This window comes from Symsagittifera roscoffensis, chromosome 8 (assembly GCF_963678635.1).
Source record: "Symsagittifera roscoffensis chromosome 8, txSymRosc1.1, whole genome shotgun sequence".
NCBI classification, from domain to species: domain Eukaryota; kingdom Metazoa; phylum Xenacoelomorpha; order Acoela; family Convolutidae; genus Symsagittifera; species Symsagittifera roscoffensis.
The window spans coordinates 8,013,676-8,025,962 of NC_087069.1; the positions used below are offsets into that span (position 1 = coordinate 8,013,676).

The following is a 12,287-nucleotide window of genomic DNA, read 5'->3' on the forward strand; positions in this document are numbered from 1 at the left end:
CTTAAACCGAGGTAGTTTGCTCAATTATCTCTCACCAATTCAACTATTTATAGAACATAAGGTAATTTGGCATAGGGTGGGTTCGAATTTAGGGTAGATTAGTATAGGGTAGAATGGCATTGGGTAAATTGGAATTGGTTTGATTGTCATCGAACCAAGTTTTTAACCTAGATTAATTACATGCACATGCAATTTCGATGGAATTGATGAACTTAATTTTGAATTCAAAAAGTATGTTGCTTTGTTTTCAGTTTTTGATTCCTGTAAGTTTTCATTCTTCTCTCAAATTTTCGCTTCAGGTTAATATGGTTAACAAAACGGCTTCAAAGTCAAACATAGACCCCCCTAGTCTTTCAAAACGAGGTCGACTCTACGTTGGCAACTTACCATTCGGTTTTTACCACGAAGCACTCAAAGAATACTTTTCGCAGTTCGGAAAGGTCACAAAAGTACGAGTAGAGCGAAGCAAACGAACCGGTGGTTTCAAAGGCTACGCTTTCGTTGAGTTTGAAAACACAGAAGTGGCTCAAATAGCAGCAGATGCGTCTAATAACTACATAATTGACAAGAAAATCCTAAAGGCCAGATATATAACTCCTGAAGACCAGCATGTAAAAAGGCTAAGAGGTAGAAAGACGTTTGAGACCTTCAAAACTCCGACTTCAGTTCAGAATACAAATTTAGTAGCAGCTGTTGGTCAATCGAAAAGGCGGTTGATGAAAAAGCGTGAAATGTATTTGAACTTGCATGAAAAGTTATCTGAGTTTGGTATTGAGTTGGATGAAATTCCGATTAATTTGGCAAGTTTGGACGAAAGAATTGAGGAAGCGAAAGGTAGAAATAAGCGAATTCAGAAGTTGAAAGAAGAAAACAAAGCAAAGAAAACCTTGCAAGTGAAAATTCAAAAGCACAGAAAGTTGAAAAAACAAAAATCTGAGAAACACGAGCAAAAAAGCGAAAAAAGCTTTGAAAAAACTGAAGAAAATGAAGATGAAGATCCAGAAATTGAAAGCGAAGATGATGTTTACAAACCGAAAAATGTTATTGATACATTTGAGAAAGCATTAGATGCTCTTAAAGGAGTTGACAATAAAAGTGAAAAAGAAACAGAAGGGACAGGAAAGGTCGAAAAAGCTCAAGATGATTTATGGAATGTCGGAAATGAAGTTCAGAACTTCGAGGTTTCAGAAGCTGTAGGGAACAGTTCAGACGAAAATAAGGACGAAGAAGTGAAGACAAAAACGTTGAAAAGAAAACGAAATGATTTGAAAACCGTAGCAGTGTCGAAGTCCAAAAATCCAGTGTCGAAAAAGCCAGCAGAAAAACGAGAACCGGTAAAAAGGAAGGTAGAAAAAGTTGCAAGGGAGATCAGTGACGATTCACCGTCGGAAATCCTTAAAAAGAGACCCAGTAAGGAATCGTTAGCGAGTAAAAATGAAAAAATTACAAAAAAGAAAATCTCCAAATTGGTGAAAGAAAGAGCCGAAAAAGAATCGACCCGAAATCATGAAGAAAAGGCGGTTAAAGAAAGTGACGATAATGAAAAGCCAGTTTTGAAGAAGAAAAAATTTGAGAAGAAAGAAGTGATGCAAAGTTTCAGACATAAAGTTAAGAACATTCAGTTCAAATATATGAGTTGATTTGTAACTATTCTGTATTCTGACTTTTTCGGACACCAGAAATTGATTTTTGAGAGCTCACATATGTTTTTACGCTGTCCCCGTGGTGCAAAGAACTTAACCGTTAGCAAAATTCTTGCTTTAAAAATGTTTTTTTTTTCTGTCTTGTTCAGTTGATTCAATTTTTGCTCAAAACAAATTATTCAGTATTTGCAATGGCAGGGGAGTTATTTACAAAAAAATGGAAAATATCAGTAAATTTGTTTGTTTTCAAATGAACATTGTTTTGCCTTGATTAATGCGAGGTTTTCTTGAATGTACGAATCATATTAGAAAATAAAATCTTAAAGGGAAACTCTTTATTGATATCCTTTCCCGCCTCGGGTACCTAGTAACAAATATCCCCCTATAAAGAAATAAATCAACAGTTAAGCATATGAGAATCTTACACTTAGTAACGAATCACCCCTTTTGCAAAAGGGGCAATATAGTTAAAGAGATCCCAGTTTAAGGTCATCGCATTGTTTCAGGTTGTATGGCTTCAATGTATTCCAAGTCTTATGGTTTAGCTCTAGTGTCCAAATCAAATTCTCTTTTCGCTCCTAATTTGACCAAAGTTCACGTCAAGAAGTTTTCAACGAGCCAGTCTAACCAACCAGGAGTTATAACTAATGGGCCCAGTAATAGTATCACTACTAACTTCTATGTTAATAGTAATTACCATCTAACGGCAGTTTTTCGACCTTCATTAGTGCAGAAGAATTGCTTTCACGCCGGTTCGACACTTGAAGCGCCAAAACGAGCCGGATTTTTCGGAAAACTTTACGAGTCGGTCAGACAAGAGTTTGAACAGAATAAAGAAGTGAAAGATTCAATTAAAAAGTTCCGTGAAGAGACGAATAAATTAGACGAATCAGATGCTTTGAAAAACGCGAGAAAAAAGTATCAGGTTTTCGAAGACGAAACAAGCGAAAAGGGTAAAATTTTCAAAGAAAAACTATCAGATGTTTCTGGGAAACTTAAAGAAGGAATCGACGAATTCAAAAAATCTGAAATAGGTAAACAGACTTCAGATGTGTTTGAAAATGTGGGAAAAGGTGTCAAAACAGCAGGAGAAACTATTTCGAAAAGCGGCAAAGTCATCACAGAAAGTGAAGCTTTCCAGACAATTTCGAACGCTTCTGAAATTGTGAAGCAAAATATTGACGAAGAATTAGCGAGAGCTAGAGTATACAGCAGTCCAAAGGTATTAAAGAGAAGGTCAGATTTCAGAATGTTTTCAACAAAAGCAGCCGAAGAGTTTGACCCTGAAACACATGATTTAAATGAAAGTGAACTAAGAATGGAGCTTCACAGAGATGCGAAATGGTATGCTACGTGGGAAAATTTCAAAGACACAAACCCTGTGTTCAATAAAATGTTCGATCTTAAGAATCAGTATCAGGAATCGGAAAATCCGGTAGTCGCTGGAACCCGTTTTGTATCCGACAAAGTTTCTCGTTTTTTTGGGGGTGTTTTTGCTGCTAACGCTACAAGTGAAGTTATGAGTGAAATTAGAAAAGTGGATCCTAACTTTACGATAACGAGGTTTAATGACGTCTGTCATAAAATCATTTTTCCTCATGTTGTCGAGGCGCTCTTTAGGAGCCAGTTTGACCTTCTAGAAGACTGGTGCACTGCGCCTGCGTATAATAAACTTCGAGCTCAGTTAGATCCGCTTTTGAAACAGGGTTACAAATTCGAGTCTTACATTATGGACGTTGGAGAACCAGATATAGAAACGGCAGTTATGGAACAGTCAATGCCAGTGTTAGTTTCGAGATTCAACGTACAAGCTATTTGTACAATTAAAGACAGTTTTGGTAAAGTTATTACACTACCTGAAGAAACAACTTTGATCGGAGGTGCTGAAGAAGGAGAAGTGTATCAATACATGTGGTTCGTAGCTTTGACTCGAGATATGGAAGATATTGATCCGATTTCTTCGTGGCGAATAGGCGATGTTGAAATTAGAAAATCAAAAATGGCCTTTTAACTTTCTTGCTGTAGTTCAGATTTATCGGAAGAACATTGATCTGGTATGATTTGAGTAATGTCTGTATTTTGTTATCAGAGAAATCAGCTAATATATGATTTTTGTTAGAAAAGTGAGAGGCAAGTCAGATAGTATAGTTTTTTTCTCTGCAGTATAGTATCTTTACTTTGCGATAAGCAGGGGAATTGCAATCTGGTACCAGACTTTTTTCCGAAAAAAAATTTGTTTCGGAAAAAATGCTGAGTTTTATAGGAATGGTAAATTTCAAGATATGCTCAATTTCTTGAAAATTCAAATGAAACTACCTCATCTAGGTAGCGCATAAGTGGAATACGTTTCGTGAAGTAATTGTTTTTTCGAATAAATTTCTCCTAAAATGTTGATTCAATAGTTAAAAACTAACTTCATTTTTTTAAGCTTTGTGGATTGCTTAAATTTGCTGAAATCAGCTTTTTGCAGACTGCATAACTTTGTTTGAAAAGACACTAAGCAAATTTCCTCAATCCATACACTCATTTCTCTGCGGACAACTAACTGCATAACTGTGTTTGAAATGACGCTTAGCAAAATTCCTCAGCTCAAATTTTTCTCTGTTGACAACTAACTTATTGCTTTTTTTATCCAAAGATTGTCCTCTTTGCTTGATTGATTTCTGTGAAGTCAAGCTCCGATTGCTCCGCTAAATTGAAGCTCTCCGAATTTACTGGCTGTTTTGTGCAGAGCTAATAGTTGAATTGGTGCAAACCTAACTCTTTACTTGATTCTAAGTTTTGTAGCTTGAATAGCTTTTTTTTTCCAGCTACGGTGCTTAGAAGATTCCATCAATCCAAATCTCATATTTTTTGTTGTGATATCTAATTTAAAGCTATTTTGTTCAAATTTTTTACCTTCCAACTAGCAAGATTCCTTATAGCTCAGATCCGGTGCATTGCTAATTAGAATTTCCCATAATTGACTGGATGTTTTTGTCCACAGCTAACAATTCAATAGTTAAAAATTTAAATTCATTTTTAAGTCTTGTCGATTGCATAATTTTATTCGAGTCCAGCTGCAATGCTAAGAAAAACCCATACATCTATAAACTCCTATTTTTCTAGGCTGACAAAGTTTACTTCCGTTTGTGTCCAAATGATTTGCCTTGTAGCCTGCATGATTTATCTGAAATCGAGCTCCGATGCTTGACAAAAATGAATCTCCCATAATTCACCGGCTGTTTTTTGTCCACAGCTAACAATTGATTGGGTACAAACTTAATATCTTTTCATAGTTTTGCATACTGCATAACTGTGTTCGAAATGACGCTTAGCAAAATTCCTCAGCTCAAATTTTTCTCTGTTGACAACTAACTTATTGCTTTTTTTATCCAAAGATTGTCCTCTTTGCTTGATTGATTTCTGTGAAGTCAAGCCCCGATTGCTCCGCTAAATTGAATCTCTCCGAATTTACTGGCTGTTTTGTGCAGAGCTAATAATTGAATTGGTGCAGACCTAACTCTTAACTGATTCTAAGTTTTGTAGCATGTATAGCTTTTTTTTTCCAGCTACGGTGCTTAGAAGATTCCATCAATCCAAATCTCCTATTTTTTGTTGTGATATCTAATTTAAAGCTATTTTGTTCAAATTTTTTACCTTCCAACTAGCAAGATTCCTTATAGCTCAGATCCGGTGCATTGCTAATTAGAATTTCCCATAATTGACTGGATGTTTTTGTCCACAGCTAACAATTCAATAGTTAAAAATTTAAATTCATTTTTTAAGTCTTGTCGATTGCATAATTTTATTCGAGTCCAGCTGCAATGCTAAGAAAAACCCATACATCTATAAACTCTTATTTTTCTCGGCTGACACAGTTTACTTCCGTTTGTGTCCAAATGATTTGCCTTGTAGCCTGCATGATTTCTCTGAAATTGAGCTCCGATGCTTGGCTAAAATGAATCTCCCATAATTGACCGGCTGTTTTTTGTCCACAGCTAACAATTGATTGGGTACAAACTTAATATCTTTTCATAGTTTTGCAGACTGCATAACTGTGTTTGAAATGACGCTTAGCAAAATTCCTCAGCTCAAATTTTTCTCTGTTGACAACTAACTTATTGCTTTTTTTATCCAAAGATTGTCCTCTTTGCTTGATTGATTTGTGAAGTCAAGCCCCGATTGCTCCGCTAAATTGAATCTCTCCGAATTTACTGGCTGTTTTGTGCAGAGCTAATAATTGAATTGGTGCAGACCTAACTCTTAACTTGATTCTAAGTTTTGTAGCATGTATAGCTTTTTTTTCCAGCTACGGTGCTTAGAAGATTCCATCAATCCAAATCTCCTATTTTTCTTTGTGATAACTAATTTAAAGCTATTTTTGTTCAAATATTTTGACTTGCAGTCTGCATGATTTCTCTGAATCGAGCTCCGATGCTTGGCTATAATGAATCTCCCATAATTGACCTGTTGTTTTTTGTCCACAGCTAACAATTGATTGGGTACAAACTTGATATCTTTTCAGAGTTTTGCAGACTGCATAACTTTGTTTGAAAAGATGGTCAGCAAAATTCCTCAACCCAAAAGGTTTTTTCTGTTGACAACTAACTTATTGCTTTTTATACAAAGAATTTGCTCTTTGCTTGCTTGATTTCTGTGAAATCAAGCTCCGATGCTCGGCTCAATCGAAACTCATAATTAACTGGCTTTTTTGTCCATAGCTTGTAATTGAATGGGTGCAAACCTAACTCTTAACTTGATTCTAAGTTTTGTAGCTTGCTTATTTTTGTTTTTTTTTTCCAGCTGCGGTGCTTAGAAGATTCCATCAAACCAAATCTCCTATTTTTCGTTGTGATATCTAATTTAAGGCTGTTTTGTTTCAATTTTTTACCTTCCAACTAGCGAGATTTCTTGTAGCTCAGATCCGGTGCTTGGCTAATAAGAATTTACCATAATTGACTGGATGTTTTTGTCCACAGCTAACAATTCAATGGTTAAAAATTTAAAAGGTTAAAGTCTTTTCGATTGCATAATTTTATTAGAATCCAGCTGCGATGCTAAGAAAAAGCCATACAACTATAAACTCCTATTTTTCTCTGCTGAAACATATTTTACTGCAGTTTTTGTCCAAATGATTTGCCTTGCAGCCTGCATGATTTCTCTGAAATCGAGCTCCGATGCTAGCTAAATTGAAGCTCCCATAATTGACAGGCTTTTTTGTCTACAGCTAACAATTGAGTGGGTGCAATTTTAATATCTTTCTTAATTTTGCAGACTGCTTAACTTTGTTTGAAACAAAGCTTAGCAAAGTTCCTCAATCCAAAATCTTTTGTTGTTAACTAATTTTTTTCTTTTTTATCTAAAGAATGTGCTCCTTGGTTGCTTGATTTCTATGAAAGCAAGCTCCGATGCTCGGTTAAATTGAAACTCTCCTAATTGACTGGCTGTTTTTGTCCATAGCTAATAATTGAGTGGGTGCAAACCTAACTCTTAACTTTATTCAAGTTTTGTATTTTGCATATTTTTATAATTTTTATCCAGCTACGGTGCTTGGAAGAATCCATCAATCCAAATCTCCTTTTTTTTCTTTGCGATGTCTAATTTAAAGCTTTTTTGTTCCAATAAATTGCCTTTCAGTTTGCAAGATTTCTTGTAGCTCAGCTCCGATGCTTGGCTAATTAGAATTCCCATAAATGACCGGATGTTTGTCCACAGCTAACATTTCAATGGCTAAAAGCTTAAGTTCATTTTTTTGCGATTGCATAAGTTTATTCGAATCCAGCTACGATGCCAAGAAAAAGCCATAAATCGATAAACTCCTTTTTGTCTCTGCTGACACATAGTTTACAGCAGTTTTTGTCCTAATGATTTGCCTTGTAGCTTGGATGATTTCTCTGAAATCGAGCTCGGATGCTCAATAAATTGAAACTCCCATAAGTGACTGGCTATTTTTGTCCACAGCTAACAAGCCAACAACTGAGTGGGTGAAAACCTAAGTCTTAACTTCATTCAAGTTTTGTAGGTTGCATATTTTTGTTTCAATCCAGCTATGAAAGTTAGAAAATCCATCAATCCAATAATTCTATGTTGTGAGATCTAATTAAGCTGTTTTTATTCAAATAATATGCCTCGTAGCTTGCGTGATTTGTCTGAAATCGAGCTCCAATGCTTGGCTAAATTGAATCTCCCATAATAGACTGGCTGTTTTTGTCCATAGCTAACAAGTGAGTGGGTGCCAACTTTAGTCTTAACTGCATTCAAGTTTTGTAGGTTGCATGTTTTAGTTTTAATCCAGCTATGAAACTTAGAAAATCCATCAATCCAATAGTTCTATGTTGTGACATTTAATTTAAAGCTGTTTCCTTCAAATAGTTTGAATCGTAGCTTGCATGATTTCTCTGAAATTGAGCTCCGATGCTTGGCTTAATTGAATCTCCCATAATTGCCCGGCTGTTTTTGTCCACAGCTAACAATTGATTGGGTACAAACTTAATATCTTTTTTATCAATTTTGCAGACTGCATAACTGTGTTTGAAATGACGCTTAGCAAAATTCCTCAGCTCAAAATTTTTCTCTGTTGACAACTAAATTATTGCTTTTTTAATCTAAAGAATTTGGTATTTGCTTGCTTGATTTCTGTGAAATCAAGTTCCGATGCTCGGGTTAAATTGAAACTCTTCTAATTGACTGGATGTGTTTGTCCTCAGCTCATAATTGAATTGGTAGTTTTGTAGCTTGCATATTTTTGTTTTCATCGAGCTACGGTGCGTAGAAAAATCCATGACACCAAATATTCTATTTTTTGTGATATTCAATCCAAAGTTATTTTTGTTCTTCAAATATTATGCCTTGTAGCTTGCATGATTTCTCTGGAATCGAGCTCCGATGCTTGGCTAAATTGAATCTTCCATAATTGACTGGCTGTTTTTGTCCACAGCTAACAACTGATTGGGTACAAACATAATATCTTCAAACCTAATCTTTTCTTAATTTTGCAGACTGCATAACTTTGTTTGAAAAGATGCTTAGCAAAATTCCTCAATGCAAAAGTTTTTCTCTGTTGACTACTAACTTATTGCTTTTTATCCAAAGATTGTGCTCTTTGCTTGCTTGATTTCTGTGAACTCAAGCTCCGATTGCTCCGCTAAATTGAAGCTCTCCGAATTTACTGGCTGTTTTGTGCAGAGCTAATAATTGAATTGGTGCAGACCTAACTCTTAACTTGATTCTAAGTTTTGTAGCTTGCATTTTTTTGTTTTAATCCAGCTGCGGTGCTTAGAAGAATCCAGCAATCCAAATCTCCTAATTTTCTTTTGTGATACCTTATTTAAAGCTATTTTTGTTCTAATAATTTGCCTTTCAGCTTGCATGATTTCACTGAAATCGAGCTCCGATGCTTGGCTAAATTGAATCTCCCATAATTGACTGGCTGTTTTTGTCCACAGCTAACAATTGGTTGGGTACAAACTTAATATTTTTTCTTAATTTTGCAGACTGCATAACTGTGTTTGTAATGACTCATAGCAAAATTCTTCAATTCAAAGTTTTTTCTTTGTTCACAACTAACTTATTGCTTTTTCATCTAAAGAATGTGCTTTTTGCTTGCTTGATTTGTGAAATCAAGCTCCGATGCTCGGCTGAATTGAAACACACAAAATTGACTGGTTGTTTTAGTCCACAAGTAATAATTGCATGAGTGTAAATTTAATTCCTAACTTCATTCATAGTTTTGTAGGTTGCATAGTTTTGCTATAATCCTGCTACGGTGCTTAGAGGAATCCATCAATCGAAATCTCCTACTTCTCATTGTAACATCTAATTTAAAGCAATTTTTGTTCAAATATTTTGCCTTGTAGCTTGCATGATTTCTCTGAAATCGAGCTCCGATGCTTGGCTAAATTGAATCTCCCATAATTGACTGGCTGTTTTTGTCCACAGCTAACAATTGATTGGGTACAAACTTAATATCTTCTCTTAATTTTGCAGACTGCATTACTGTGGTTGAAATGACGCTTAGCAAAATTCCTCAATTTAAAATTTTTTCTCTGTTCACAACCAACTTATTGCTTTTTTATCTAACGAATGTGCTTTTTGCTTGATTGATTTGTAAAATCCAGCTCCGATGCTCGGCTAAATTGAAACACACAAAATTGACTGGTTGTTTTTGTCCACAAGTAATAATTGAATGGGTGCAAACCTAACTCTTAACTTGATTCAAGTTTTGTAGCTTGCATATTTTAGTTTTTTTTCCAGCTACGGTGCTTAGAAGAATCCATCAATCCAAATGTCCTATTTTTTGTTGTGATATCTAATTTAAAGCTATTTTGTTCATATTTTTTGCCTTTTAACTTGCAAGATTTCTTATAGCTCAGATCCGGTGCTTGGCTAATAAGAATTTCCCATAATTGACTGGATGTTTTTGTCCACAGCTAACCTTTCAATAGTTAAAAATTCAAATTCATTTTTTAAGTCTTGTCGATTGCATAATTTTATTCGAGTCCAGCTGCAATGCTAAGAAAAACCCATACATCTATAAACTCCTATTTTTCTCGGCTGACACAGTTTACTTCCGTTTGTGTCCAAATGATTTGCCTTGTAGCCTGCATGATTTCTCTGAAATCGAGCTCCGATTCTTGGCTAAATTGAAGCTCCCATAATTGACGTGCTTTTTTGTCCATAGCTAACTTTTGAGTAGGTGCAAACCTAACTCCCAATTTCATTCTTAGTTTTGTAAGTTGCATAGTTTTTTTAGCACAGCTACGAAGCTTAAAATCAATCAATACATTAAAACAATCTCTTTGTGAATCTAGTTTAAAGCTATTTTTGGTCATTTAGTTTGCTCTGTAGCTTGCTTGATTTCTCTGAAATTGAGCTCCGATGCTTGGCTAAATTAAAATTCCCATAATTGACTGGCTGGTTTTGTCCACAGATAACAATTGATTGGGCACAAACTTAAATTCTTTGCTAATTTTGCAGACTGCATAACTTTGTTTGAAACAAAGCTTAGCAAAGTTACTCAATCCATAATCTTTTGTTGTTAACTAATTTTTTGCTTTTTTATCCAAAGAATGTGCTCTTTGGTTGCTTGATTTCTGTGAAGTCAAGCTCCGATACTCGGTTAAATTGAAACTCTCCTAATTGACTGGCTGTTTTTGTCCATAGCTAATAATTGAGTGGGTGCAAACCTGACTCTTAACTGATTCTAAGTTTTGTAGCATGTATAGCTTTTTTTCCAGCTACGGTGCTTAGAAGATTCCATCAATCCAAATCTCCTATTTTTCTTTGTGATAACTAATTTAAAGCTATTTTTGTTCAAATATTTTGACTTGCAGTCTGCATGATTTCTCTGAAATCGAGCTCCGATGCTTGGCTAAAATGAATCTCCCATAATTGACCGGCTGTTTTTTGTCCACAGCTAACAATTGATTGGGTACAAACTTAATATCTTTTCATAGTTTTGCAGACTGCATAACTTTGTTTGAAAAGATGCTCAGCAAAATTCCTCAATCCAAAAGGTTTTTTCTGTTGACAACTAACTTATTGCTTTTTTTATCCAAAGATTGTCCTCTTTGCTTGATTGATTTCTGTGAAGTCAAGCTCCGATTGCTCCGCTAAATTGAAGCTCTCCGAATTTACTGGCTGTTTTGTGCAGAGCTAATAATTGAATTGGTGCAAACCTAACTCTTAACTGATTCTAAGTTTTGTAGCATGTATAGCTTTTTTTTTCCAGCTACGGTGCTTAGAAGATTCCATCAATCCAAATCTCCTATTTTTCTTTGTGATAACTAATTTAAAGCTATTTTTGTTCAAATATTTTGACTTGCAGTCTGCATGATTTCTCTGAAATCGAGCTCCGATGCTTGGCTAAAATGAATCTCCCATAATTGACCGGCTGTTTTTTGTCCACAGCTAACAATTGATTGGGTACAAACTTAATATCTTTTCATAGTTTTGCAGACTGCATAACTTTGTTTGAAAAGATGCTCAGCAAAATTCCTCAATCCAAAAGGTTTTTTCTGTTGACAACTAACTTATTGCTTTTTTTATCCAAAGATTGTCCTCTTTGCTTGATTGATTTCTGTGAAGTCAAGCTCCGATTGCTCCGCTAAATTGAAGCTCTCCGAATTTACTGGCTGTTTTGTGCAGAGCTAATAATTGAATTGGTGCAAACCTAACTCTTAACTGATTCTAAGTTTTGTAGCATGTATAGCTTTTTTTTTCCAGCTACGGTGCTTGGAAAAATCCATCAATCCAAATCTACTTTTTTTCTTTGCGATGTCTAATTTAAAGCTTTTTTGTTCCAATAAATTGCCTTTCAGTTTGCAGGATTTCTTGTAGCTCATCTCCGATGCTTGGCTAATTAGAATTCCCATAAATGACCGGTTGTTTGTCCACAGCTAACTTTCAATGGCTAAAAGCTTAAGTTCATTTTTTAAAGTCATGTCGATTGCGTAAGTTTATTCGAATCCAGCTACGATGCCAAGAAAAAGCCATAAATCAATAAACTATTTTTGTCTCTGCTGACACATAGTTTGCAGCAGTTTTTGTCCTAATGATTTGCCTTGTAGCTTGGATGATTTCTCTGAAATCGAGCTCGGATGCTCAATAAATTGAAACTCCCATAAGTGACTGGCTATTTTGTCCACAGCTAACAAGCTAACA

General features: G+C 35.2%; 2 protein-coding genes across 3 annotated transcripts in view; both read left to right on the forward strand.

Moving 5' to 3' along the window:
• LOC134853355 (polyglutamine-binding protein 1-like) overlaps positions 1-12,287 on the forward strand; it is a 71,149-nt gene that overhangs the window by 8,182 nt on the left and 50,680 nt on the right. Inside the window, exon 2 of one of the 2 annotated variants that reach the window (XM_063869331.1) lies at positions 298-1,869. The exons of the other annotated variant lie outside the window; for it this stretch is intronic. Within the exon in view, the coding sequence (XP_063725401.1) occupies positions 306-1,640 (1,335 nt within the window). The 5' untranslated portion in view covers positions 298-305 and the 3' untranslated portion in view covers positions 1,641-1,869. Of the gene's footprint in view, positions 1-297; positions 1,870-12,287 lie in introns of those variants that run through there. 2 annotated transcript variants of the gene reach the window in all.
• Positions 2,154-3,752, forward strand: LOC134852936 (mitochondrial import inner membrane translocase subunit TIM44-like). The gene has a single exon (XM_063868811.1). It carries the CDS (start codon positions 2,155-2,157, stop codon positions 3,652-3,654), a length of 1,500 nt encoding a protein of 499 aa, XP_063724881.1. The 5' UTR covers position 2,154; the 3' UTR covers positions 3,655-3,752.